We start from the raw sequence: 27,831 nt of genomic DNA on the forward strand, positions 1-27,831 counted from the left end.
TAAAATTATGTCACTCATACATAATTTTAGTTAATTAACATAATTAAACAAAATTATGCGAATACTACGTAATTTCAACACAAATTTGTATACTATATCTACAACTTCATCTTTGTCACCCCCACAACTTTATTTAAAATGGTTTTCTTTCCCCACAACTTAACCCATAACAAAAATTCCCGATATTAGTTTTAAATTGTACTATTGGTAAGAAGTAAAGTTTTAATTAACATGTTCAAACACATGCATACATGCATTTTCTTTAAAAGATATACACAAATTATAATTAAATTTTTAATTAATTATAGAATTTTCCTTAAAAATAATAAAAACATTAATACATTTTATTTAAATATTATTTATGAGAAGCTGTTAATAGTTCCTTAATTTGAAAAATATATTAATTCATTGTTTCATATAAAAGTCTTACAATTTAAAAAATCAATAAATTATTACCCAATATGCAGGTTTCGTAAACAAAATATTAAATCAACTGGCTTATTATGGAGGGAAAAATAAAATAACATACAGGGAAGTTTAAGATGCTTTAAGAGTAAATATGTTATGTAATATTATAATAGGTGGAGTTTATTCTCTCAGTGTATGTATATATATAACCACAGAGACATGTGAGGGAAGTCAGAAGCGAAGAAAGAAGCAAAGAGGACTAAGAGAGTGTTCTAACATCTTCAATATGGTGGTCGCCACAAACAACTTCCCTTCATCCAATGGCAGAACAATTCCAGCAACTATCATCTCTCCAAATACCATCATCGAACTCGAGAAGTATTGACTCTTTCATCTCTTCTTATTCTCATTCTCACGTTCTTGTTTCTGTCTGCAAAATCACAGAAGTAAATATCACTGTCATATTCTTTTTGTGTTATATATATATATATATATATATATATAATTCACGTTCTGAAGTGAATAAAAAAGATGATGTTGTTTTTGTTGTTATTACATTAATAAGAGTTTATGGTTTGACAGAGGTGATCCAGTGGTGTTCGAAAAATACTGGAAAAAGAGGAGTGAGGAATGCAGCATAGTGATAAGAGGATGGGAGTTGATGAGTTATCTTGGGGATGCGAAGAACAGTGTGTGCTGGTACATGTTGCCGGAAGTTGAGAGAGGCATAAGAAGGCTCCATCACGTGGTGGGAAATGCTGTCACCAATGACAGATACATTGTGGTGGGGACAGGAGCAACACAACTCTTCCAAGCTGCTGTCTTTGCTCTCTCTCCTTCGCACCCTTCTCAACCAATCAACGTTCTTGCTGCTGCACCATTTTACTCGGTGACTATACCCTCTCTCTCAATTTTCTCTATTTTTATCTCTCTTCAATTGCAGACATCACTCATGAATACCAGTTTCTGTTCTGTCAGAGTGTTGAATTGAATACTTCACCCTTTTTTTTTTCTTTTTTTTTTTTGTCTGAATCATGGTTTGAGAAAAAACACAAACAAGACACAGACATAACAAGGGGGTTTAGATCCATATGTTACCATGCACTTTATTTATTTTATTTGTTTAAATTACTTTTTTTATTATATTTGAAAAATAAGGTTACTAACTAATGAAACAAATATACTGATTTTTTTTTCTAAGTATTAGAATTACGTTACCAAAATAACAATAAGAAAAAAAAAATAGTATATATATTAGTATTTTAAATTAAATATTAAAATATTAATGTATTGAGTTATTATATAAATATAATTATTTTTAGAATTTCAGAGTATCAGTACTATAAGAATAATAGTTAATACAATAGATTTTATTAAAAAAAGATTATCAAAATATTATGAAAGTAAAAGTGGGATGGTGAAACAAAATATATATGTATACTAAAAATAGTTATGAAAATTGGTATAAATTTGTATATGAAACATAAACAATTGTGTGTTTAGATTTTTTATTTTATTATTATTACGTAATTTTGTTTATATATAAAACATAGGATTTTTTTTATTTTAAATTTTGAAAATTAGTTTGTACTAAAAAGATCTAATTGTATAGCATTAAACATTTTAAACACAGTTTAATTGGAGATAGAATGTGGGTAGTAATTTTTTTGGCTTACTAATATTTAATCATCTTCTCACTATATTTTGGTTTATATTTTTTTTGTAATTTTGTTCAATGTAGATGAGAATCTATTTACACTATATGTTAGTTTATTTTCTTTTTTTTATTCTTTAATATGTTTTTATTTTATTTTATTTTTTTATGGATAGATTTTAATTTATGATTGAAAATATCATTAAACATAAAATAAAATAAAAATTACTTGTATATACATCAAATGAGATGTTTGTTTTTATAAATTATAGATGACTTAAAAATATTATTAAAATTACAATGAAAAAAAAAATCCAATTTGTATATACAGAGAATCCTAATATACATTCTTATATTAATATATTATTAAGAGAAAAATAAAAGATAACCTGCATAAACTAAATGGGAGAATTTTTGTTATATATGACTATGAATTAGAATAGGTGATTTTGTTTTAAATTTAGTAAATGATTTATTAACTAAAATAAGTTTCATGTTTTCTAAACTTTCTATGTAAAAACAGTTTCTTACAGGTATTGACCAGTCTAAGATTATTGTTTAGTATATGATTGACACAAACGTTGTATTAATTATTAATTTTTATAGCATTAATTAATTTTTCTTTTATCTTTATCACATGACTCATTCTTATTATTCTTATCTTATCTTTATTTCTCTTTCTTCTCTGTATAATACTCTCTTATTCTTTTTCTTCTTCTTTTTTATTCTTTTTAAGTGTGCATTTTTTAAAATATTTTTTGTTTTTATCTAATTGTCATTTTTAATAATATAATTACTGGTACATATGTGTGCATTCTGTAATACAAAAATTTAAAAAGTTAAAATAGTTTTTTATAAAAAAAATTATTAAAGTCAAGAAAATTTAATATATTTTTTTATTTTTATAAAAAAAAACTTTAAATAACACTAGGTAACAAGGGAGGATATCATGATTTCAATTTTTTTTAAAGTAGTATTTATCTTCATATTGACACGGTTGAATTTTTAATGGGCTTTAATAGGTTTAGTTATGGTTTTAGAAGGTAAGGTGATAAAAATATTTTCAAAGTTAAAATATTGTAGAATTTAATTTAGATCTTCTGAATTTTAGAGAAATCTAAAAAGCAATTGTAAAATTTAAAACATCTCTCAATCCATCCATCCATCCCTATCCCACATAAAAATATTTCCTTGAATTCTATGCTTAAAGATTTTATGAGTTGATTTGTATAATTAAGTTGAAGAGGACGCAATCTATGATATATATGAAGATAGCATTCGGTGGGTCAAAACTTGAATTTGTGGGATCCACATTAGTTCGAGAAGTAAAAAATAAAATAATTATGACAATGACAGAAAATGATGATTTGATAAGAAAAGTTTAATATACGTATGCGTATGCATTTTGGTGAGTTGTATGCGTCCACGTTTGATCTCAAAACCGTGTCTCTTGGCGATGCATATTGCTAAAGTTTCTCTCTTTCACCAATCAACCATGTTATGGCGGTTACCACTTAGAATATTGAGTTGAATGCAATGATCAGCACCTCGTGTTCCCCCTATGGGAGATGGAAATGAAAATTCAAATGAAACCTTCCCATCCATGTTTTCTGGGGTTTTTAGCAGGCCAAAAAGTGACAAACATATGTTTTGGAAACATATGCACATAGACCCTTGAAGATGTAGATTTGATTCTATAGGCAAACATGGGTAACGTGGGTGTCTGTCTGTATAGCGTCCACCATTTTGTTAATCATCACAGTTTGGTCAACCTCACACAACGTGGTTTTATTTTTATTGTTGAAACTGTTGACTTGATGTGATGTAATTAAGAAAATGTTTTGCAGGAGTACCAAGATGAGGTTAGTATTTTGCGTTCAGGGTTGTACCAATGGGGTGGTGATGCTGCTTCGTATGAGAAAAATGAGCCTTACATAGAGGTGATAACCTCTCCAAACAACCCTGATGGGATTGTTCGAGAACCTGTGGTGAAATCTGAGGCCAAAGGGAAGCTGGTTCATGATCTTGCATATTACTGGCCACATTACACTCCTATTACTCACCAAGCTGACCATGATCTCATGCTCTTCACATTCTCCAAATGCACCGGTCATGCTGGTTCACGTTTCGGGTGAGATAATTGATCACACACTTTGTTATGTAATCACTCATATGCCTTTCATATACAACTTACATCTTTGAGTTTGTAAATTCATGACATGATTAGTCTAGATTTGATTCTTGTTCTTCGTTTCTTTTTTCTGTTTTCACACAAATGAAATAGTAAGTGGATGATATACTTTCAAATCCGAAGCTTTGTTGGCTGAAGGAAAGTATTAGAAACAGAAATTACAGTAATTATATAAAGAGCTTAAATATAAAGTTGCATGAGTTGAATTGTTGAGTGAGAAAATTTGTATTTTTTGCTGCATTAGAAAAGTTGAGTATATACCCTCAAGAAGGGTGTCCAATGTGAGTTTTATGCAGACACATATGTGAAATGAATGAAGTTGTTGTAAACTTTTTGAAATCTGCATTCAATTTCTCTTTATGAATAAATAACAGTACATGCTAAGTTTTGATTATGCTGTGTGAGTTAAGGTGGGCACTGGTAAAGGACATCGAGGTTGCTAAGAAGATGACAAGGTATGTGCAGATGAGTTCCATTGGAGTCTCAAAAGAATCCCAAACTCGAGTTGCTAAGATCATTGGAGTGGTTTGTGATGGATACGAAAACTTCGGGTCCATGGAATCTGAGCTGTTCTTTGAATACAGCAAACGCCTCTTGAGGGAGAGGTGGGAAAAACTGTGGGCAGTTATTGATGAATCCAAGCTCTTCTCAGTGGCTAAGTACCCAAAGGCCTTTTGCAACTTCACCAATGAGTCATCTGAACCATTCCCTGGTACGTACTTCATTCTCCCACTCTTAGTAAGACCCATTAATATTCTTTTGTAACTTTGTAACTTATAATGCATGTATATGGTTCAGGTTTCATATGGTTGAAGTGTGAGGAGGGCATAGAAGATTGTGAGAGTTATCTTCTGGAAAAACTGAAGATTAGGGGAAGAGGAGGGAAAAGGTTTGGTGTTGATTCAAACTATGCTAGACTCAGCCTGATGGGAACGGATGATGATTTCAATGAATTCCTGAAAAGGGTGTCAAATGCTTAGAAGGAATGAGAGAAGGTGTGAATTTATGAATAAACAGATGATTGGAACACTGTCATGTAGCACTAGCTAGTTCCAGCACCGCCTTTCCACACTTTAGAAGGTCTTGTTTCTGGTATAGAATGTGCAATAAGGATGAGTGCTATAGGATATGAATAACACAGACCTTGTCACATCCAAATTTACTAAACATTTCAAGTTTACCGAGTTTATTTATATTATATAAATAAAGTGCGGTTACTTTTATGCTAAATATTTAATTTGCCTTTAAATATATTTTTAATTTCTTAATTTAAGTTAAATTTATTTTCCTTTTTAAATTTGAAGTTAATATTTTTAATCTCTACATGACATAACAGAAACACCGAACAAAAGTATTTTCATAATCATCATGGATCTAATGAAAGGGAACCATTCCTAGATCTCATAAATCACCAATTTGTCCAAATTTCAATATTTTATAGAACTATAATCATAACAACAAATAAGTGACCACAGCAGAACTCGATCTTGCTAAAAGCAATTACCTATTTATAGTTAATTTCATTTAACCCTTTTTAAGTTAAAAGCCAACTATTATAAAGAAAAAAAAATTAAATTAATATTTAATTATATATTAAATTAAAAAAATATTAGTCGTCATAAGTGATAGCCACTTGTATATTTTAACTAAGTGCTTTAAAGTTTTACTTTAAAATAAAACGAAAAAAAATATTAGATAAATTGATAAATATTATATAATCATATTAAAAGTCAGACTCTATTTAATCTGGATTAGCAGACGATACTTTATTTAATTTTTAATCCTGCTTTCTTATCACTCAAAATAAAGGTCTTTTATCATCTTTGATCTAACAATCATGAAATTCAGATATTTAATTAGTAAAATATTAACAAAAATAAGTTAACTAATTAATAACATCGTAGTGTATTTTATTTCAAAAGTAGTTATAAAATTAAATAATAATGATATTCAATAACATTACTTTTAATTCAAGAAATAATTTTTAAGCAACAAATACGACTACACGTTTTTGAGAAAATAATGAATATTTCTTTAATGAACTTCCCAATAAATTAAAGATATGAATAAAAACGTGAAAGTATTAATATATTTCTTACCATTAAGTTGTTCCAATTATCTAGTTTTGTAAATGGGAGAAACTATACGGTGTTAGAGGGATTCTGGAAAAGGGGCAATGGGGCCACGTATCTATTGTGAATGTGTATTGTTCAGGTTCTCTACGGGAAAAGAAGGAGATGTGGAAGGAGGTTAGTAGTTTCAGACAGGGTCAGCTATCTAAGGCTTGGTGTATTATTGGGGATTTTAATTCTATTAGACGACGGGAAGAAAGAAAGAGTGTGATTTCGACTTCTGACTAATCTAGAGAAATAAAGAGTTTCAATGAGTTTATTGAAAGGTCTGAATTGGTAGACATTCCGTTGGTGGGCAGGAAGTTCACTTGGTTCAAGCCCAACGGGTTGGTAAAAAGCATAATAGACAGGGTGCTAGTGTCTAAGGAGTGGCTGGATTTTTGGCCAAACAGCCAACAATTTGTTTTAAATAGAGCAATCTCGGACCATTGTGCAGTTATTCTGAAAGAAGTCTCAGTGGATTGGGGTCCGAAGCCTTTCAGATGTTTGGATGTGTGGCAGAAAGATAGTAGGTTTAAGGAGTTTGTGAGCTTGAGCTGGTCCTCTTACAAGGTGGCCGGCAGAGGAATCTTTGTGTTCAAAGAAAAACTGAAAATAAAGTCAGATTTAAAAGGGTGGAACAAGGAAGTCTTTGGAAATGTGAATCAGGCTTGTGTGGAAATACAAAAGAGGTTGGACGAGTTAGACGCTCGAGATGACGAAGACAGGTTGGATGAGTTGGAAAGGGAAGAAAGAAAGTCTCTCTTTGCAAAACTTATTGTCTCTAAGTCTAAACATGAGGCGATTTTATTTCAGAAAGCTAAGCAGAGTTGGATAAAGCAGGGGGATCTTAATACAAAGTTCTTTCATTCAGCGATAAAATGGAGGAGGGCAAGGAATCGGTTGCATGGTGTGCTTGATAACAATGTATGGTATGATAAGAAAGAGGAGGTAAAGGAGAAGGTATGTAAGTACTTTGAGGAAAGGTTTGCAAGGAATGACGCTTGTCAGGTCAGACTGGAAAAGGTTAAGTTCAACACCATCTCGGAAGCTGACAATGAAATGCTAACTAGCGACTTCACTGAAGAAGAGATCAGAGCAGCTATTTGGGGGTGTGATAGTTCAAAGAGCCCCGGTCCTGACGGGTTTAATTTTGGCTTTATAAAATATTGTTGGGACATTTTGAAGACGGATGTGTTAGCAGCAGTGAAGGATTTCTTATGGCTGCTGGCAAAGAGGTTCAAACGCGTCGTTCCTTTGTTTGATACCAAAGGTAGAAAATCCTCAACAGTTAGGGGAGTTTAGACCCATTTCTTTAGTAGGTTGTTTGATGGAGGAGGGCCAAGCTCACCACCCCATGGAAGACAAGAGCCAAGTCTAGAACGTCTAGAGCCAAGTGGGGATCGTCTAGCACAAGGTGAAGAGCGTCTACCCCAAGATGAAGGGCGTCTAGAAAGGGAGCGTCTAGGAGGAAGACTAGAGCGTCTAGGACCTATCACTATGTCCATAGCCAAGCATCTCCACACATATTTGGGTCAAGCTACGGATGGTAGAGAAAGGAACTTGTACATGCTACATGAAGGCCCATTAGGGGTAGCTTAGTATTTAGTGTAGTGTTGAAAAGCATAAACTTGTCTCCTTTTGATTTACCCTAGATTTCTCACGGTTTCTAGAATATTTCTCCCACTAGGACCGGCCATGTGCTCCATGTGCCCATGTGATGTAATTTGCATTTCATTTTGATTAGCATTAGGGTTCCATGATGGTCCTCTTTAGCCTATAAAAAGAGGAGCCTACACCTTGTATTTTGAAGATTGAATAGAGTATTGTTATGTTATGCTGCCAATTTAGTGCCATACATTACTCTTTGCCTAGCTTCTAGGTTTTAATCTTCATTTCACCACCTTCAAAGGGGCTGGCCGAACCTCCCCATTTCCACACTCTTCATGCACCTTCAAGGTCACCACACCTCTTAGGAGGACCTTGTTCATCTCTTCCATTAAGCTTTCGCACCATCTTCAACAAACATCCAAGAAGAGCTCATAGGAAATCCATCATTGTTTGTACAAAATCATAGCAAAGGTGCTTTCCTTACGATTGAAAAAGGTGATTGGTAAAATCATTGATGTTAGACAGTCAGCTTTTCTTGAAGGAAGAGGTTTATTGGATAGTGTGCTGGTCGCAAATAAGGTTCTGGACGAATACAAGAGAAAGAGAAAAAGTTGTGTGTTCTTTAAGGTTGATTATGAGAAGGCTTATGATTCGGTGAAGTAGGACTTTATCTATTATATGCTAAGGAGGTTGGGTTTCTGCGAACAGTGGATCCGGTGGATAAGGGGTGTTTAGAGTCGGCTTCGGTATTTGTCCTGGTAAACGGGAGTCCAACTAGGGAGTTCTTTCCTAAAAAGGGGCTTCGTCAGGGTTATCCGCTCGCTCCTTTCCTATTTCTCATAGTGGCGGAAGGCTTAACTGGGGTGGCAAGGGTTGCAGAAGATAAGAGGTTGGTTGATAGTTTGGAGGTTGGAAAGGATAAGGTAAAAGTAAACATGTTACAGTATGCGGACGACACTCTGTTCTTCTATGAAGCAAATACCAAAAGTATTTTTAATATCAAGGCGATCTTGCAATGCTTTGAGTTGGCTTCAGGGATAAGGGTTAACTTCGCTAAAAGCAGGATTGGTGGTACGGGGTTGGATCAGGCCACGCTTCAGCGTCTTGCAGTTATTCTTAACTGTGATACGATGGCTTCCCCTTTCGTCTACTTGGGTATACCTATTGGCGGGAGTCATAAGCGTGGTGTTTTCTGGAACGGGGTGATCGAGAAGGTTCATACTAGATTAAGCAGATGGAAGGGAAGGTGTTTGTCGATGGCTGGGAGGGTCTGTTTGATAAAGTCGGTACTTTCTTCTATTCCGTTATTCTTTATGTCACTATTCAAATTGCCTTCTGGGGTGGCAGGAAAGTTGGTTAGTATTCAAAGGAATTTTCTCTAGGGGTGGGGTGCAGACGAAAGGAAGATCACTTGGGCGTCCTGGAACTTGGTTTCTAAGCCGCGTGAGTTCGGGGGGCTAGGAATTATTGATCCAAAGCTGTTTAATATGGCTTTGTTGGGAAAGTGGATTTGGAGGTTGGGTTCGGTTGAGGACGGTCTGTGGAAGGAGGTTCTCATTTCCAAATACAGTGGGTGGAGAAGCTTGGGAGAGGAAGGAAAAGGTAGAAAGAGCTCTCTCTGGTGGAAGGATTTGAGAGAGGTTTGGTCTTCGGAGGGTTGGGGGAGAAGTTTTGAAGATAGTTTTAAGTGGAAAGTAGGAGACGGGAAAGATGTTTACTTCTGGAAGGACAGATGGCTGAATGGCGAGGCATTGAAGATTGCCTTTCCAAGATTGTTCTCCAATAGTTGTTCCAAAGACGCAAAGGTGTCGGAGCTTGGTACTTGGACTAATGGAAGTTGGGTTTGACAATTAGCATGGAGAAGACCGTTCTTTGATTGGGAGAAGTCGTTGGCGGATCAGTTTAGTAGGATTCTGCTTGAGGCTAGGATGGTACCGGGTGAGGCTGACTGCTGGATTTGGAAGGGAAGGGGTTTCCAAAAAAATTCAGTTAATTCTGCCTACAATCTTGTTAGGAAGGACAAAGAGGTGGTTTCTTCGTCGGTTTTTGGTATGCTTTGGGAGTGCAAGGCAGTACCCTCTGCTGGGCTTATGGCTTGGAGGTTGTTGGAAAATAAACTTGCTACCAGGGTAGATTTAAGCAGAAGAGGGGTGTTGGTAGAAAGCTTGATGTGTTGTTTGTGTGGGAAGGAGGAAGAGTCTTGTGGTCACTTGTTCTTCTGGTGTAGCTTTGCTTGGCGAGTTTGGAGTTTATGTTTTAGATGGCTTGGGGTTTTGTTCGTATCACACATCGAGCCGAAGGCTAACTTCGTTCAATTTAGGATGAGTCCCCCTTTTGGGTCAGTTAAGTTTTGGAACACAATCTGGGTCGGGGTGGTTAGTGAGATTTGGAATCACAGGAATCAAATAATTTTCAAAAAAGGAGTGGTTGACACAGATGAAGTTTTTGCTTTGGTTCAAGTTAAGGTATGGGCTTGGGTTTCTACAAAAGTCCGATTTGCATCGTTTTCATTTTTTGATTTGTGTCTGGAACCTATGGAGTGTATGAGATTAGTTTATTGATGTTTTTGCTAGGAGTAGTAAGAGATGGCTTTTTTAGTTAGTTTTGGTGGTGCTTAGGTCTAGTTTGATGCTTGAGTATCATGTATAAGGATTGAACCACCCTGAAGTAGTTCCTATTTATTTATTTTTTATTGTCGATAAAAAAACTATTAAAATAAAAAAATGTGTTCAGTTATTTATTTTTTTAGCATTTGAAAGTAATAATGCATTCCAAAATGAAATTCATTTTAATATTTTTTTTGTGCAAAATAATATGAACAAAGATTAAAAAAAATGTATCCCTTAAAAAATAAGAATTTCTTACACCTGTCTAAGTTGTCAAAACTCATCTTTGAATTTCAACCATTGTTTTCAAAAAAAAAAAAAAAAAAAAAAGATGTCAAATCCAAAATCCCACTGACCCAGTGTATCATCTCGAGTCCAGCTTGGTTTGTAGGTGGTTCACATGATAGATTTGGGTTTTTCTTATAAAATAATTGGTTCATTTCTTTTTATTTCGGAAAGGATGTGTTCCAAAAAGTTAATTTTTTACATTCTGAAAAAATCATTCCGAATTATAACTTTTTACATTCCAGAATAAAAGATTGCGAACCAAAAAAAATCGTAGGTGTGTGTTGTCCACAGAAGTTTTCTAGGTAACAATAAAGACTAGAGAGAGGGTTGACTCTTGTTTCCCACAACAGTAATTGGAACCAATGTTTCTTTACTTAGCTTAATATTCAGTCTTCGTAATACAAAAGCTAATAATTCTATTACAAATAAATCAAACTGATGGCAGTGGGAAAAGATTGACAGATCGTAAATAAAAAGCAATAGAAGAAAAAAAATCAAGCATTTTCCCAACAAAAAACAGATCTGAACAAAGAACTTACAGAAGATACAGCCTTACGCTTGCCAATTCCTGACTTTAGTTATGAACTTTATGGACAAGGGGCAACTTACGATCTGTTGCCAAAACAACTATAATGATGGGAGATAACTAACTAATTTCACTCTCAAGAGTTCCTCTCCCACCCACCAGTTTAAAACCATTAACCATGGAAGTTGACATGATTATTCGGTGGAATTCAAGCGCCAAAGAAAGATACAAGTTCTTAAATAAGCCGTAGTTCGTACTCTCCAGCCATCGTTATGTATCTCACCCATGGAAGAGCCTGATACCCACTTTTCTCAATAATCTTCAAATATCTAACCTATAAAACCAAAACATTTACATGTTGATTACCATCATCAGATCAAACCTTCAGCTAACTGAATAACACCATCAAATCATGTGGGTGTCTTCAAATTCACATGGATCAAACAAACTACTTTTCAAACCTATTTATCATGGACAATAGAATAAAATTAAGTTTGGTAGTTTTTTATCCTTTCCAAATGTCAAGTTCCTTTTTCCACAATTATGTTTTTATATTAATATTTTTTTGAACATTTATTGTAAATCCTGAAAATAATATTAACTAAAATAAATTCCTCAAGTTCACTACAACCCTAAATCCATTGAAATAATGAAAAATGTTAACACGTAAATGGAAAGAAAGACAGAGATATGGGAAGAATAAATATTGATTAAAATAAAAGGTCACATTCACCTAAATTTAATCAGAGGTACTGACAAACATTATTTCCTATGCTGAAAAAATAGTCTAGCTATATTCTGTATATAAATAAACCAGATTTACGTTGCAATACCTGTATGCCAGAAACAGTAAAGTATGGTATTTCAAATTTCACATTTATAGGGGCTTTTCTCTCAGGAGTTGCATCCTCGTCTGTTATACTGGGAAGACGAAACTCTGCTCTCAACATATATTCCTGAAAGTATCAAAGGAGGAAAACCAGATCCAATAAACCATGATCAAAACAAGGTACCAAAAGATGGGTGTTATTCAAGGATTCGATGCCAATTAGAAGTGAACTCATACCTTGCCTCCAGGGAAGGATCTAATTTTCCAGATTAACGCATCCTTTTCAGGTGCATATGATGCAGATCCCATTGAAGTTCGGACATTAGGATTTGTTGCATCAACAGGCACAGGCAACTCAATCTCCACGTTTGTGGCAGTGCTATAAAATAAACTCAATTAATTGGGGCAGCAAAAGACAGTTAAGGTTCTAGAGATCTAAAACCTGATTTACCCATCTTCTATCATCAGGGGTGAGGAAACGTAGTAAACATAAGAAAAGAAGAAATCTCATTACCTGCGTTCTTTAAATTGACTCCTTGCTTTTACCATAATCTCCATCCGACTCTTTGAATGCTTTTCAACACTTGCTTCCACCCAAATTAAAGGCTTAACCTGAAAACAGTGATGGTAGAATCATCAGACTTCGAAATGCTTTTATTCTCTCTTTCTCTGTGTTTAGCTCTAAAAATAGAAACTTATGTCATGTCTAGAGAAAAAGATGAACCTGTGTACTGAGCCTGTATGTCATCAAATCAAATGACCCATCAGGAGGTATAAAGGAAATTGTTCTATCATTTTCAAATCGAGCCAAACGCACACACCTTCATAAAAGGCCAGATATAATTTGAGAACTAGCATCAAGAAGAAACATGCTTAAAAAAACTATACAAAACTTCCAGTCTAAATTATCATTTTCTAAATACAAGGAAGACCAGCATACATACTGATGAAATTTTATGTCTTCCAAGTCAATAGCCTTTCCCTTGGTTGTTCTACCTTGTGCCTCTAACAATACTCTATCATTTAAGCCAAGTTTGCACTCAGGCATACCGCTGTATTATGAAAGGCACACTTGAGTTTCAGATAAATACACTGGCATACAAGTCAGTTAGTTAGAATAATAGATACTTCACGGTTAACACAGTCTACCAAATACTCTCAACTGTAAAAAAATTGGGAGTGAAATATGGACTCAGTGGTCAGACTTGTCTGTAATATACCTAACTCAAATATGTATGTTTTGCACGAGCAGTAAAAGAAAGCCTCTGGACTAAGGAGTACCAAATGAAAAAAAGCCAATTTTTTAAATTCCAGATAACAACGCATAGTGGTTGGTCTAAAAAATGCTATAGCAGGATAGCCACTATTTAGAAATTTTTTGTATGGTTTATACAATGCATACTATATGAATACATATTCTCAAAAACGGTAAACATTAATCAAAATTAATTGCATTCAATTAATAATTAACAATAAAAAGTAATTGGTGTCAACAAAATATACAAGCAAATACCAACAAAAGTCAAATACTAGTTTCCCAGAAAGGAATTATCATCTTCTAATCCAAGTCCTCTTTATCATTTTCACTACTATTACAATTATAGAATTCTCTGTCATCAATATACATATACATATATATGATTAATTATTTAATAAATAAAAAATATTAGAGCAGAGGTCATTCTACTATCTCACTTTTGGGGTCAGCCACTCCGCTATCCAGGACTGACTACTATGGTTGAATTCATTTTTTGAAATTGAAATCCCCACACAAAAACCCTAATCCTGTCATTTGGTCTGCATCACTACTACTCTAAACCACTCCACTAGGACAGCTACTGAGGTGGGCAGGCACCACTATGCTGCCACCATAGCACACCCCTTAAAGTGCTGAATAAAACTACCCACAAGTCTGTTTAACCAGTACAAAGTAAAAAACAGAAAATAACAAACTGCACACGTCCTCATAGCTAATTTCATTTGCATTCCTCAAAAATTTACATACACATAAATCAAAGATGGTTTTAAGAAAAGATTCAATAAGAACTAAGTTTAGGCTTGGTTCTCTAATCCCTAATGTACCTCTTCAGTCCTAAACAATGACCACACACACATATAGTATAGTATACTCTGCACACATGAGTAGACAGAACAACAAAAACAAGCAAAACGAAAAACCAGAAAACTGAGATCAGCACATTAGAGCCCCTAAACCAACATAGTAGAATTTGGCCAAATCAATAAATAGTAGAAAGACCAGTCAGTTAATGGCCAATGTCAGAAAATCAATAGATCTCAAGGAAAGTAGGAAGCCAACCTCAAATACGTTCTCATCTTCAACGCCCCAACAACATCAGATCTAATTATTTGTCCATTGCTATTGACAAGTATATTAACATTCTCCACCACATCCAAGAAAACCTGAAAACACAATCGCTTAGAGCATTAAATTACAATTAAAAAAAGCTTCAGATTCTTCACTTTCGTAACGGTTACCTCATTTTTCTTATAGTTTATCCCTTCGCTGCGCCAAGACACAGCATTAGTCACAGCCATGGGAGGTCTCTGCGTAACTTCCATTCTATAAGCATCAGTCTTGATAAACTCACTAAGAATTTGCGCCTCAGTGTATTGAGGATAGCCAAAGTCCATAATCTCATCAAGTAGTTCATACTGCCAGCGACACAACAAATCGAAAACGACACAATTCAACCAATTCATTACCAATCGACGAAACTAGTAATTAAAAGGCGAATTCATCGGCAAGTTACCACGACGACGAAGTTGTCCCTGAGCGATTCCTCTTCCAATTCTTCGAAGTAGTGCTTAAACACCTGCCCCAAAAACACGGATCGATGATTATTCGCACAAACTATATCGAGAAATTCTCAATTTGGAAATGATTGAATAAGAAATCGTACGTCGACAACTCGGTGCAGGAAGAAGAGGAGGCTTGCGGCATTGCAGTTCTGTCTGGTGGCTATCATGATATAGACGTTGCTATGCTGAATGAACATGTAGGTCACGCCGTTGTCGAGCACGACCGGATCTTGAGACTGCGGATCGGCCTTCGATGAAAAGGAGAGGAGCTAGAGAGTGAGGATTCGCGTTGTGAGAGTGAGTGAAAGAGAAGAGAGGTAAAGCGGAAGGAACCTGTTTCTCGATGAGCTTGGTGAAGAAGCGTTCGGCGTCGAGGGCGGAGACGTCGCCTCGGTAATCTCGCCAGATGAGGACGCGGCCTTTGATGTCGAGGAGGAACAGAGCAGAGGCTGCCCCTGCCATTGCTTGCTGCTGCAGTGATCGGATCCTGGATTCCAATCAGATCAGCACCACCGTCAAAAGAAAAAGGAGAAGAAGAACATGAGAAACAAGGACTCCTATACGACGCCGTTACTACAAAGTAATTATTCTTATTTATTTTAATTCGGGGATGTAATTATTTTTCTTATTTACTTTGTTTTGTTTCAAGCGACTTACAATAAAAATTAATTGCGATCAATTGTGTTTATGTTTATTTGCTTTTGAGAGAGGTTTAAATTAGGTTAATTAATTTTATATAAATATAGTATGCCTTAATACATTCTAGTGCAACGAAATTACGAATTTATAAGTAGCTTTCAAAAATACTCATATAGACTTTCTTTTGTGAAATTATGAAATAAGTTAAGTTTCTAGTTAAAATTAACTCATATATTAATTAATTTATAATAAATACATATTAACTTTATTCTAAAAAATAATTTATTAAACGATGCAACTTATATCATATTATCAAAGCATATAATTGAAAGATGAAAAAAACTCTTCTACGAATTTTTTATAGGGAAATTTGATATAGTAAACACATCTTTCTCAAATATCCATAAGTATTTATCGAGGATTGAGAGAAATTTGTCTTTTCTTTTTCTCTTAATTATATTTGGCTTAGTAAACACTTGATAAGAGGGAATTTTTTATTTGTCAAATCTCTAAGAGTCACAACCATTTTAGTTGGCAATGCAATGGAAACCACCATGTTTGCAACAAAAGGGAAAGAAAATAAATTTATTTTACGATGTTCCCCTCCAAAGAAAAGAGTCAGTACAACCCAAGGACGACTCGTTTCCAATGACAACAACCTTTCTAATTAATGTAAGGATATTTTTGTTGGAAGAAGAGAAAAGGGAATAAGAAGAAGTCATCAAGATGTACCTAGACGTATTTTTTTATTTGTCAAACCTTTTCTTTTTCTCTTAATTATATTTGGCTTAGTAAACACTTGATAAGAGGGGATTTTTTATTTGTCAAATCTCTAACAGTCACAACCATTTTAGTTGGCAATGCAATGGAAACCACCATGTTTGCAACAGAAGGGAAAGAAAATAAATTTATTTTACGATGTTCCCCTCCAAAGAAAAGAGTCAGTACAACCCAAGGACGACTCGTTTCCAATGACAACAACCTTTCTACTTAATGTAAGGATATTTTTGTTGGAAGAAGAGAAAAGGGAATAAGAAGAAGTCATCAAGATGTACCTAGACGTAAAACACAACGAACGAAGAAGGGAAACACTTAAAGCTCTCAAGAAAGTTAGAAAAGCACAACGAGGTTGGAATAATGTAAGTGGAAATGATGTTGGAATACAAGACAACTAAAACATTTCAAAAGTTTTGTATTTCCCACAACGAGACACCCCAATTTTGTATATTAGAACAACGTTACACAAAAAAATGAAATGTTAGCCACCAAATAATGTAACATCTCAAATGAGTAAAAACTCATCATTAATGCTAAAAACATATCATTAATGTACATTGAAAATCATATCGTTATAGACTAGAAAGATAGAATAAACTTGATCATCTCATGTCAAGTTATAAAATACAATTTCAAAACTAACTTAAGCTCATATATCGAAAACACTAAAACTCATCATCCACAAAATCTTTCCACATGCACCTTATTTGTGGAATCTGAGTGTGGGGAACTTATGCACATACCCGACTTCGAGATATTTAGAGATATATTTCTAACTGAATATTCATAACAAAATATTTATTTGTTATTTAAATAACTAGTATATATGTGTGTGTGAGATATTTAATGGCTTAAGAGCTTATAAATACATATTAATCCCATGAAAGTACTCACTCAATTTTGTCATTTACTTCAATACTCGTATATCTTATTCTATAATTTCTCTAACTTTTAGTGACTTGAATGTTAGAGAATCTTCTACACATGATCTCTCTTCAATTTTCATCAACTACTTTCCTTAAAGATTTAAGCTCAGCTTTCCAAAAGAGAAAATTCTTTCACTAAAAAAGAATCACACTCATTATTAATAAGAAGACTTACAAGAACAACCTAAATAAAACTCCAAAATTATGAAAATTACCCGTATTTACTTGTAAGTATTGAAAAATGTTCTAAATTAAAAAAATGATAAACAAAGAAGAAAAAACACGAATATCACAAACAAATAACATTATCCATTTCTCCACAAAATTGTAGACAAATACTACATAAAATTGATTACACATAAACATATAACTCATTATATTTTTTAATACAATCAATTTCTATTAATAATTATATTTTTCAAATAAATAATTAAAATAAATAATAGAATAATAAATATTTTTTATGTTATAACAAAATAAATAATTCAAATAAAAATATTCAAATAATTAATAAATAAAATAAATAAATTTAATATATATTTTATATTATAAAATAAAATAATTTAAATTTTTTTATTTTGATATATTATTATTTTAAAATATAATTTTTTTTATTAAAATTTAATAATATTTTTGTATTTAAACTTTATTTTAACTAATTTATATTTTAAAACTTACTTTTTATGTCAAATTAATTTTAGAAAGTTATTTAATAAACTATTTTTTAGATATATACAAAAAAAATTATTCTATTACATAAGTATTAATCCAGTATAAAAAATTTCATTTTTTTCATTAATTTAAATACCCTTACTTTTTACTTTCTTTAATTTTTTAATATTTTGGTCGGATGCAACTATTTAAATTTTTTAATATTAATTTTCTAATTTAAATAAAGTATTTCAATCATCAACCGTACAGAAATGGTAAAAAGAATAGCTACTACATTGACATCCACAGAAAAATAGCACCATCCACATTAATTGAGAAAACCATGAAAAGTATTAGTGAAAAATAGTTTGAACCTTAAAAAATAACTAATGTCAACTGGAAAAATAATGTCAAGTGACAAATTATAACAAATATTTTAGAATCTCTCAGGAGTTGCACATTAAATTGAAAAAACTACTCAGGAAGATACTTCACTTATATTTTGTATGCATCACACAATAATTACAACAGAAACAACCAGGAATTGACTAGGTGTGCCCTAAAAAGAGTACCAAAGACGGTTTCTTCATGCAACTCTACTCTATAGATTCTTCAACCACCCTCGCACAATATGAAAATATTTTTTTATTTTTCATAGTGCCACTTCTCTAAAGGAGTTTTTCGATTATGTAATTTGAATACGTATTTGAAAAAAAGACTTTTAATGTAATCCAAAAGCTAAAAAAGACTTTCGAATTACATAATCCAGAAACTAATATTATGCATATGAAAAAACTTTCAGATTATGTAATCTAAAAGTTAATTACGAATTTGAAAAAAGACTTCCAGATTATATAATTTAGAATATTATAGAAAGATATTTTTAGAAATATGAAAATTTATAAAGATGAGGAAAGAATATTTTTAGAAATATGAAAATTTATAAAGATGAGGAAAGAATATTTTTAGAAATATGAAAATTTATGAAGGTGAAAAAAGAATATATAGAGGTGCAGGAAGAAATAGCTGAGTATCTTATGTTTCTCTAAAGAGAAGAACCAATTCGAGAAAGTTAGATTGTTTGAAGTTCAGCCCCAAAGCCCGAGAATATTGTTTGAAGTTCAACATTGGCCTAAAGAGCCCGTTAGATTATTTGAAGTTCAGCCCCAAAGCCCGAAAATATTGTTTGAAGTTACACATTGGGTACTGTTGCTATCCCTATTGGTAAGTGCTCACAACAATCCAACAAACTTAAACTGCATAATCTTTTGAAAGGAATATTTGAATATGGTGATACAGAATAGAATAAAAAAACTAAAACTTTCATCAACTAATAGAAAAAAGACCCTCTTTACAGAGATGCCACATTTCAGAATCGAACCAAAAGATTGAACTGTTCAAGTGGGATGCACCAAAACCCTGCAAAAGTGAAATACAAGGATGATGCTTGAGAGACCAAGTAGCAAGCTACCTTAATGGACCTCACCTTAAAAAATTAATTTAATATCGTGTGAACTAATAGTCCACATATAAACTGATAAGAAGAGATACTATACTTTATCTTAGCCAAAAGACCATGAAAGGTATAGTGTTCAGTTTTTATATTCCATGCTTCAGCTGTTTATCAGTGTTCTGACAAGTGTAGACTTCATAATTAGTAAAAATTAATTTCTAAGATAACAGACTCAATTTAGAATAACAATTGATATGTAATCTCTGATGAAACTTGAAACTAATTATAGTCAATTCCAAATACTTTTTACTTATTACCAACAGTGTTGATCCTTCTCCAATAGGACTGGTGATACCTAATTAAGGTTTAACCAAGTATTTCTTATATAATTGTCTTTCATGCTAATTATTTTCTAACAATGGTAGGACTTTTATGTCTACAATTGTCTTTCATGCAAAATATATACCAGAAAACTACATATGCTAAGCTGTTGAGCTTTCATGAATGGTAACCTGATTTGTAGTAGTAACCCCAAACAAATCTAAGGATAACTTTATCAACTTCACCACTGATTCACACAAATGTTTTGCAATGTATAGATAAATATAAAACTTAGAACAGGTTCTGTTAAGCAATTTCTCCTTCCATCTTGCTAAATGACCTTTGATGGATCCTGAGGTTCCAGGGAATTTAAGGTAGTTTCCAATTTTTAGCAAAATCAAGAATAATCTTCCTGACAATCTGGGTTCGAAAAGTCTTGACTGATCAGAAGAGAAAACCATCATCAAAAAAATGAAAAATTCAATTTTCTGCAATCTTCTTCACATGTTTATAAGAATTGTCCTCCATTGATTGTTGGACGAGGAAGGATAATTTCTATGCATAAAACAAGCAGACATGGTAGGTAATATGATATGGCATTTGTGAAGCAGTTCTACCTAATGAGATTTCAACAGAATAATATTACTATATATTACAAAAGTAAAAATGATATCAGAAATTAGATAACATAATTTAACTGTTTTGAGTAGGAAACACCAGTTCCTTACAAAATTAATTTAATACCGTCTGAACTAATAATCCATATCACATTAAACTATATCCCATTTACACTGTGGGTCTTCATATCTATCTAAAAATTAATTCCTAAGATGGTCCTAATTAAGATTTAACCCAAGTATTTCTTAATTTTCATGCTATTTATTTCTGATAATGAAAATAAGTATTTCTTATACATTTCAATGATAATAGTTTTTAAATTACTTTCAATTTCCATTGTAATTGTTTCTAACAATAAACATATAAAGCTCAGAAATAAATATATTAAGCTCATCACTGTATCAGTTAACATGTAAATAAAAGACATCATGACGATGCTTGAGAGACGAAGTAGCAAGCTACTTTGATGGCCCTCTCCCTCAAAAAATTAATTTAATATCGTGTGAACTAATAGTTCACATATCAGATATTAAACTGATAAGAACAGATACTACACTTGATCTTAGCCAAAAGGCCGAGAAAGGAATGCCTGGACAATTAGAAGTATTTGGTTTTTATAATCAAAGCTTCAGCTGCTTTTCAGTGTTCTGATAAATGTGGGACTTCATAACTTCAGTCATATGCTCTCAAACTCAGTACCTAAGATCAACTGACTTCAAAATTTAGAACAACAATTGAGTTCATTTCATAAAACTTAAAACTACTTATTACAGTCATTCAATTTTATTTTACTTTATATAACAAACTATGTTGATCCTTCTCCAATCGTACTGCTTCATGTCTAATTATCTTTTATGCTTGTGAAGATATGCTGGTAGTAGTAATTCATCTACCCGTTTATTCCTCCTGAGTGTATTCAACTATATTCTTCTCTCTCCATTTACAAATTTTTTTAGTAAGAGTTTATTCTTGCAACTATGTATTGGAATTTAAGGTCACAAAAAGTTCTTTGTATAATGTTTATATAACTCGATGGTGATCCCCTAGAGTTAGTGCTCTAGACTAGTCGGTGGGGGGAAACATTAGATGCATAAAATTGACTGAAGTTTTTTTCAGCATAAAATTGTTAGTATTAACAATTTTAGATTCATTAAGAAGTGACTATCAAAATCTGTATGTATATATACACCCAAGCATAAACTCCAAATGGCAGCAGCATGACATTTGATTAATGCAGCAAAGACGAGCATTAGTGTAGAATTCTCAAGTAACAAAAGGGGCTTCATCTTCCATCAAGTACCCCGCTGAAGACTTGGCTGTCTCCACCTAGTGATGCTTCCCATTCGGTGGATGACATAACAATCTGTGACAATGCCACAACCATCTCCCTCATCTCAGGCCTGTCATTTGGATCTTCGCACAAACACCAATGAGCTAGTTCTGCCATCTGCAAAGGGATATGTTCGTAATAAGAAAATTATGAAGAGAGAAAAATGAGATAAAATGAGTATTGTGAAAAAGTGCAATAAGAAGTTTATGTCAGAATAACATTAGAATAAGGAAAGCAACAATATTAGCCTATCCCCTACAATATCTCGAAAGACACACAATAACTATGTTAAAGGAGTGACCGTAGCTTGTTCAAACACAAAATATTCCTTGAACCAAAGAAGCTCATCCTTAGTTCTTACCCATCTAATGTTTTTGCTCTTAACATTCATGTCATTTGTTTGTTTTAGGTGATTAAGAAACTCATTTGTTTTGTTTGTTTTTACCCCTTGTCTAGTTGTCTACGAAGTTTTAGTCAAAGAAAATGTATCCAAATTCATGATAAACTTACAAATAAAATCCGTATTACCTTTGAAGCATAAACTTTTCATTGGTGCTCTTGACTTCTTATAGGGAAAAGTATTGGTTACAGGTTTGGCCTCGCGAGTGAAACTGATATCCTCAATTACTAATTTACTGTCTCTCAAAAAACAAATCTTTGTCTAAACTATTTTTTTTTTAATTTCTATTTCTATTGAATCCACAGAAAGATATTAAATTGAACTACAGTATGCGAATAAAAATAGGAACTTTAGGTAAATCTAACCCTGTAGACATCTTCCATGGGATAGCTATGCTGAAGATTCCCATCTATGACATCTGGTAAAACAGTCTGTGGGTACTTATTTCCGAAGATTTGGCTAACCTGAATGTGATGAAAAGAAGGATCATCTTTCTTCCTTTCAAATAATAATAATAAATGTTTGAGAGTATTAAGTCAACTGCAGATAGATTTCTCTGAATAAAAGTGAACGAATGAATGTTTTGGATTTCATTTTCATAATACATACTCTCAACCATAAATTCAATTTCTCTCCCATCTCTTCTTAATTTTCACTCAGAAACGAGTTTGACTTACAACCGTAACAAGTGATTTCATATTGTTGGCTTGTTGGCTGTCACGATATAGTGCACGTTTCCCTGTTATCAACTCTGACAGAACCACCCCAAATGCAAATACATCTGTTTTTATAGTCACTTGAAGCTCCTTAACAGATCTAAAGGGAGCAAAAAAAGCATTCAAGTCAGAATAAAATCAACTGGTGTGTAATTTTTTTTACTTGAGTTTAAGTATATAATGATAGCAAGAAAATTGATTGAATACGCCAAGAGTGTACTTATGATCTGAAAGCACAAAACCTACTCTGGTGGAAGGTAGCCCGGTGTTCCAACAAGCCTTGTTGCTATGAATTCTTCATCATTGGTTCGTTCTACTAGCTTTGCAAGTCCAAAATCTGCTACCTACGTATGAAAGGCCAAGTTAACGGATTGAGTTTGAACTAAGTATAGAGACTTGGATTCAATGTTTTCCCAACTTAGTTTTAGAAAGAAATAAAATATATTCATCTCCAGCAAGTTCTTACAAGACATGTTAAATTTAATGGGATAAGTGCAATGTTTTAAAACCTTTGTTGTTTGGTCAAACTACAATGTTATAACATGTTTATTATATGATAACATGAATAGCTGATTTAGTTACCGTCTGTATTATTAAAAATTTTGACAACTCGTCCCAAATTTCTTTGGGTGCATTTTTGGACAGAGCAGAACTGAGCAAAACAAGTACCTTTGCTCTGAGCTTCTCGTCAAGGAGAATATTACTTGTCTTTATATCACGATGCACATATCGTGCTTTCGTGTAATCATGTATGTATTCAAGACCTTTTGCTGCATCCAATGCAATTTGAATCCTAGCACACCAAGAGAGAGGCTGATGACCTGTTCCAATACAATGGTTAAGAATCTTGATATTCAATTAAGTAAAAACCTTTTTTTAAAAATGTGTTAGAAGTTCTACATTAATCAATATATATACTACTCAACTTATTCACCATGCTCAGTTAATACATTTCATGGAATAGAATATATTAGTATTTTGGATTAAGTTTTTTCTTGTAATTGGTGTTCCCTAAAGGCTACCAACAAGCTTAATTAAGCTGCATCCCATATCAAATACTTCTAGATTTGTGAAGTTTTCGAAGAGACAAAATAAGCTATTCTCAGGTCAATATCATAAAGCATGTTAGTTCTTAAAGGAGTGTAGGTTATATTACTTGATTTGATCATGAAGTAATCAGCCTCTTTCACCTGATGGTTTAATCTTTTGAAAAGAGTTTACCTTTTGTGTTTGAGTCATAAAATGTCTCGTAGGTTTACTTTGTTTGGAAAATAATTTTGACATCGATATACCTTTCAGCAATGGATCATGAAGGTGTTCACTGAGAGATCCATTTGGAACATACTCATACACCAGATAAAGGTGGTCATCTCCGCTAGCATATCCCAACAACTCCACCTGCAACAGTGATTATATCTATAGTATAATCAAACATCATATCTTAAAGACAATGTCAAAGCTCTCTTCATCAGAGACATTACTTACAATGTTAATGTGATGGATCTTACACAAGGCTTTGAGTTCTGCATAGAATTCTTTGGATTTATTAGATCTCATCTTCTTTACAGCAACCTCCTGAAGTTAAAACAGCTATCATTCCCCAATTATCAATCAGTACATGAAAATATGTTTCAATGTCTTGGGTTTTCATACCTTCTCTAACATTCCGAAATACACACTCCCGTATCCACCTACTCCAATCCTTCGCGTTTCATCAAAGTTATTCGTAGCCTCTTCAATCTCCTCTAGAGCATAAATTACTGGTCTTTCTGATTCAAATGGAGTTGCATCTTCGGAAATATTTACCATGAATAAGCAAAAGACCTTCTTAGTCTCCTTGTAGAGATATTAGCAAATTACTGAAAACTGTATTTTCGAAAATGAGTTGCTTTTACTTCCAAAAGTTTATTTTCAAGTTACCTTCTCCATGTTCTGCATGAAAGTCTCGGTTCTTTATGGAAATAGTTCTAAATCCAACTGATCTTTTAGACACAATATTTGGATCATTTTTGGCGGTTACATTGGCCCTGGATCTCCTAAGAACGACAACGAGAATGATCAAAGTAATAGTTGAAAAGAATGCCACAGCCGCTAAGATGCCAATGATTATATGGTGTTTCTTGTCTGCAAACAAGGGAAAGCCAAGTGTCATCTAGCAATGATAAGTCTTTTTACTTTCTTTCTATACAAACTACTGTTTTCTAAACTTCTCCGGGTAAGTGAACAACAATCGGTGAAGCTTACCAGTTCATTATTGCCAAACTAAACCAATTTCAAGGATTCAAACTTAAGAAAAATATTGTCTGATGAAGTTGAAATAGATTATTGAATGACCTGTTACTTATATTTTGCAATCACTTTGAAGGTTAAAAACAAGGAAGCCATATATACGTAAAAAAATTGTGATTAGACAAAAGTGTTAGAACTCTTTACACCATTAGTGCATGCAATGTTTATTTCAAATCAACATAAAATAAAGAGTTTAATAGACATGTACCCTAGTGTAAGATTTTGCACTGCGAACCAATAAAAATATGGAAAAATCATGAATGATGAAAATATAGAAGGGATTGAGGAAGAGAAATCATCACCTTTTCCTTTGGAAGGCAACCCATTGAGTTGGCTTGGAACATATAGCACCCAAGTAATATCTATGTATGAGGGGTTTTGAGCCAGAACTTCGTTCATACTAACCATGCCATCTAGCGTAGCATTTAGCATAGTAGCGATTGATGTGGGTGTATCATTCCGCTGAACTGTATAGGTGACAACAATTTGGGAGTCATTTTTTTCTGAACACCCACAAGGAAGATGTATTGCCAAGTCCTCATTTGGGTCCACTTCTCTATTAATAGACCAGGCTTGGCCACTGTAAACAATGTTGTTAATCTCCACAGACGAGTCATTAGGCTTCACCTTGTAGGTTGTATCATAGAAATATCCGGCAAGGCCATTGGTGTTATGGCAGGAACAAGGCACTGTTATAAGGTAATCTTGCTTTGTGCCACGCGTTATAGGTTTGATTTGGGAGGGATGAACGGAATAAAAGTTGGCTATCTCATCTGCATTGTGACTGTAACTTATGTGGTAGAGTGAGGCATTGCATGTGCTGATCTTAGAGGAGCATCTGAGAGGTTCCAAATAAGTTGTTTGAAGAGAAGCTTGTAAGGAAAACACAGCTACACCCACATAAGAAGTTGCAAGAAGAGGAATGAGAAGAGAAAGAAGTGAAGTTAGAGAAGCCATGGTTTGTGTGATCATGAAACTTGTTTGAAAGGGAAGAGAGGTAGGAAAACAATAATGAGCCGGTTAGTTTGCAAGTGCATCCGTCGCATTGCACTTGTCATCATGTGGTTGTTCCTTCTTGATTTCAAGAACCAGAAACCTCGTCCACTTAGCATGAATTTACAAAATGTGATGATTATTATAGAATTATTTGGATGGAGCATCTTTGTGGGATCTCCGACGGCAATAGTAGACCAATTCCACCAAATAAAAAAGCCATGGTGCCATCACAAGTCACACTCTAGCTTTAGTTTAATGCCACTTGAATGTTGTTGAGCGGCAAAAGTCACTTTATGTTATCTGGGTTTTCGTTTTCATTTGAAGTGTCCTAACTTAGATTTTAAACAAATAAGTGTGACAAGAATCTAATTCATGGTCATAAACTTTGACGCTATCTTCGAAATTAACTCCGTAAAACATGCTTTTTTTTTTAAGTATAAAGGTTAATATAATTAAGTAAGAATAATAAATATATGACTTTAATATATTATAAAAATAATAATATAATAATACTAGAAAAATATATTTTTTTAATTTATTTAAATAAGTTAAATATTAGATACAAAAGACTTTTGAAAAGAGTTATTAGTTGATATTTTGAACTAGATAGACTTTCACAAGTAAAGCTAATCTATCATAGATTTTGTTCCTGTTAGGGAGATGTGACCTAGAGAACTATTGAAATCTTCGTCTCCTTCCTTCAGTCGGACAGGTTGTTGGGTGTTGGACTGGGGTCCTCCTCGTCTTCGTATTTCTCCTTCGGCTCTCGGTCTCGGGTGAACACTAAATGGGGTACCTGCGGAAGGCACCCCAACGCTCAAGTCAGTAAAGCGGGTGGTCAGTATTCGGGTAGGTGCACAATAATAAATGACGTACCTTTCTTATTGGGATGTGTGCTATTTATATTAGTTTAATGGGCTTACCTTGTTGGGCCTGATTAGTGGAATGGATCACACTTAGGATTGCATTACCTAATCCTTAATGATGGTTTAACTTCACTGACCTTGGTTTGAGCGTTAGTGGTTATACATGTTGGTCGGCCTGGCCGTGTGTCGGTCGGTCGGCCAGACTGACAGAGGTCGTGCCAGCGTGTCTCAGTCATCTCGGGCAAGGAGACCAAGACATGTCATGTGTCGGTCGGCCATACCAGTACAAATTTCTATATAATAGTCTTCGTATTTCTCCTTCGGCTCTCGGTCTCGGGTGAACACTAAATGGGGTACCTGCGGAAGGCACCCCAACGCTCAAGTCAGTAAAGCGGGTGGTCAGTATTCGGGTAGGTGCACAATAATAAATGACGTACCTTTCTTATTGGGATGTGTGCTATTTATATTAGTTTAATGGGCTTACCTTGTTGGGCCTGATTAGTAGAATGGATCACACTTAGGATTGCATTACCTAATCCTTAATGATGGTTTAACTTCACTGACCTTGGTTTGAGCGTTAGTGGTTATACATGTTGGTCGGCCTGGCCGTGTGTCGGTCGGTCGGCCAGACTGACAGAGGTCGTGCCAGCGTGTCTCAGTCATCTCGGGCAAGGAGACCAAGACATGTCATGTGTCGGTCGGCCATACCAGTACAAATTTCTATATAATAGTTTGGCTTATTTCATTATGTACTTAAAATTACCTTTCTTCATTAATTTACTTTATTTTACATATAGTAAAGAAT

At 33.7% G+C, this 27,831-nt stretch overlaps 4 protein-coding genes, 1 non-coding gene and 1 pseudogene across 6 annotated transcripts; 2 read left to right on the forward strand and 4 right to left on the reverse strand.

The window, feature by feature from the left end:
- The first annotated feature begins 627 nt into the window (after nt 1–627).
- LOC137810515 (L-tryptophan--pyruvate aminotransferase 1) lies at nt 628–5,483 on the forward strand. Its single transcript, XM_068611844.2, has 5 exons — nt 628–786; nt 991–1,297; nt 3,910–4,193; nt 4,664–4,965; nt 5,052–5,483. The coding sequence occupies exons 1-5, from the start codon at nt 695–697 to the stop codon at nt 5,231–5,233; spliced, it is 1,167 nt and encodes a 388-aa protein (XP_068467945.1). The 5' UTR covers nt 628–694; the 3' UTR covers nt 5,234–5,483.
- A 946-nt stretch (nt 5,484–6,429) lies between these two features.
- Nucleotides 6,430–9,822, forward strand: LOC150028969 (uncharacterized). The gene is made up of 4 exons (XM_090299405.1): nt 6,430–6,502; nt 6,666–7,637; nt 8,639–9,330; nt 9,481–9,822. The coding sequence occupies exons 1-4, from the start codon at nt 6,430–6,432 to the stop codon at nt 9,820–9,822; spliced, it is 2,079 nt and encodes a 692-aa protein (XP_090155531.1).
- Nucleotides 9,823–11,222: 1,400 nt separating this feature from the next.
- On the reverse strand, nt 11,223–15,677 carry LOC137810516 (AP-1 complex subunit mu-2). The gene is made up of 11 exons (XM_068611845.2): nt 15,378–15,677; nt 15,146–15,292; nt 14,996–15,058; nt 14,721–14,897; nt 14,542–14,645; nt 13,169–13,276; nt 12,949–13,045; nt 12,739–12,836; nt 12,462–12,603; nt 12,229–12,351; nt 11,223–11,729 (listed from the first exon to the last, which is right to left on the reverse strand). Exons 1-11 carry the CDS (start codon nt 15,504–15,506, stop codon nt 11,631–11,633), a joined length of 1,287 nt encoding a protein of 428 aa, XP_068467946.1. The 5' UTR covers nt 15,507–15,677; the 3' UTR covers nt 11,223–11,630.
- A 3,761-nt stretch (nt 15,678–19,438) lies between these two features.
- LOC137813154 (U2 spliceosomal RNA) lies at nt 19,439–19,624 on the reverse strand (annotated as a pseudogene).
- A 1,196-nt stretch (nt 19,625–20,820) lies between these two features.
- LOC137813153 (U2 spliceosomal RNA) lies at nt 20,821–21,016 on the reverse strand. The gene has a single exon (XR_011081386.1). It is a non-coding gene; the product is annotated as a U2 spliceosomal RNA (small nuclear RNA).
- A 542-nt stretch (nt 21,017–21,558) lies between these two features.
- Nucleotides 21,559–26,274, reverse strand: LOC137809600 (lysM domain receptor-like kinase 3). Of its 2 annotated transcripts, none has more exons than XR_016518413.1 (10): nt 25,467–26,266; nt 24,796–24,999; nt 24,529–24,665; nt 24,361–24,450; nt 24,168–24,291; nt 23,545–23,696; nt 23,122–23,219; nt 22,837–22,975; nt 22,525–22,623; nt 21,559–21,876 (listed from the first exon to the last, which is right to left on the reverse strand). XR_016518413.1 is itself a non-coding variant. In XM_068610713.1 (10 exons), exons 1-10 carry the CDS (start codon nt 26,134–26,136, stop codon nt 21,712–21,714), a joined length of 1,860 nt encoding a protein of 619 aa, XP_068466814.1. In that variant the 5' UTR covers nt 26,137–26,274; the 3' UTR covers nt 21,559–21,711. The 2 variants fall into 2 exon arrangements, 1 of the variants encoding a protein (XP_068466814.1); XM_068610713.1 differs by having other exon boundaries at nt 24,168–24,273; nt 25,467–26,274.
- Between the last annotated feature and the right edge of the window lie 1,557 nt (nt 26,275–27,831).

The sequence above is a fragment of the Phaseolus vulgaris genome, chromosome 2, assembly GCF_051622355.1.
Source record: "Phaseolus vulgaris cultivar YP4 chromosome 2, ASM5162235v1, whole genome shotgun sequence".
Classification (NCBI taxonomy): domain Eukaryota; kingdom Viridiplantae; phylum Streptophyta; class Magnoliopsida; order Fabales; family Fabaceae; genus Phaseolus; species Phaseolus vulgaris.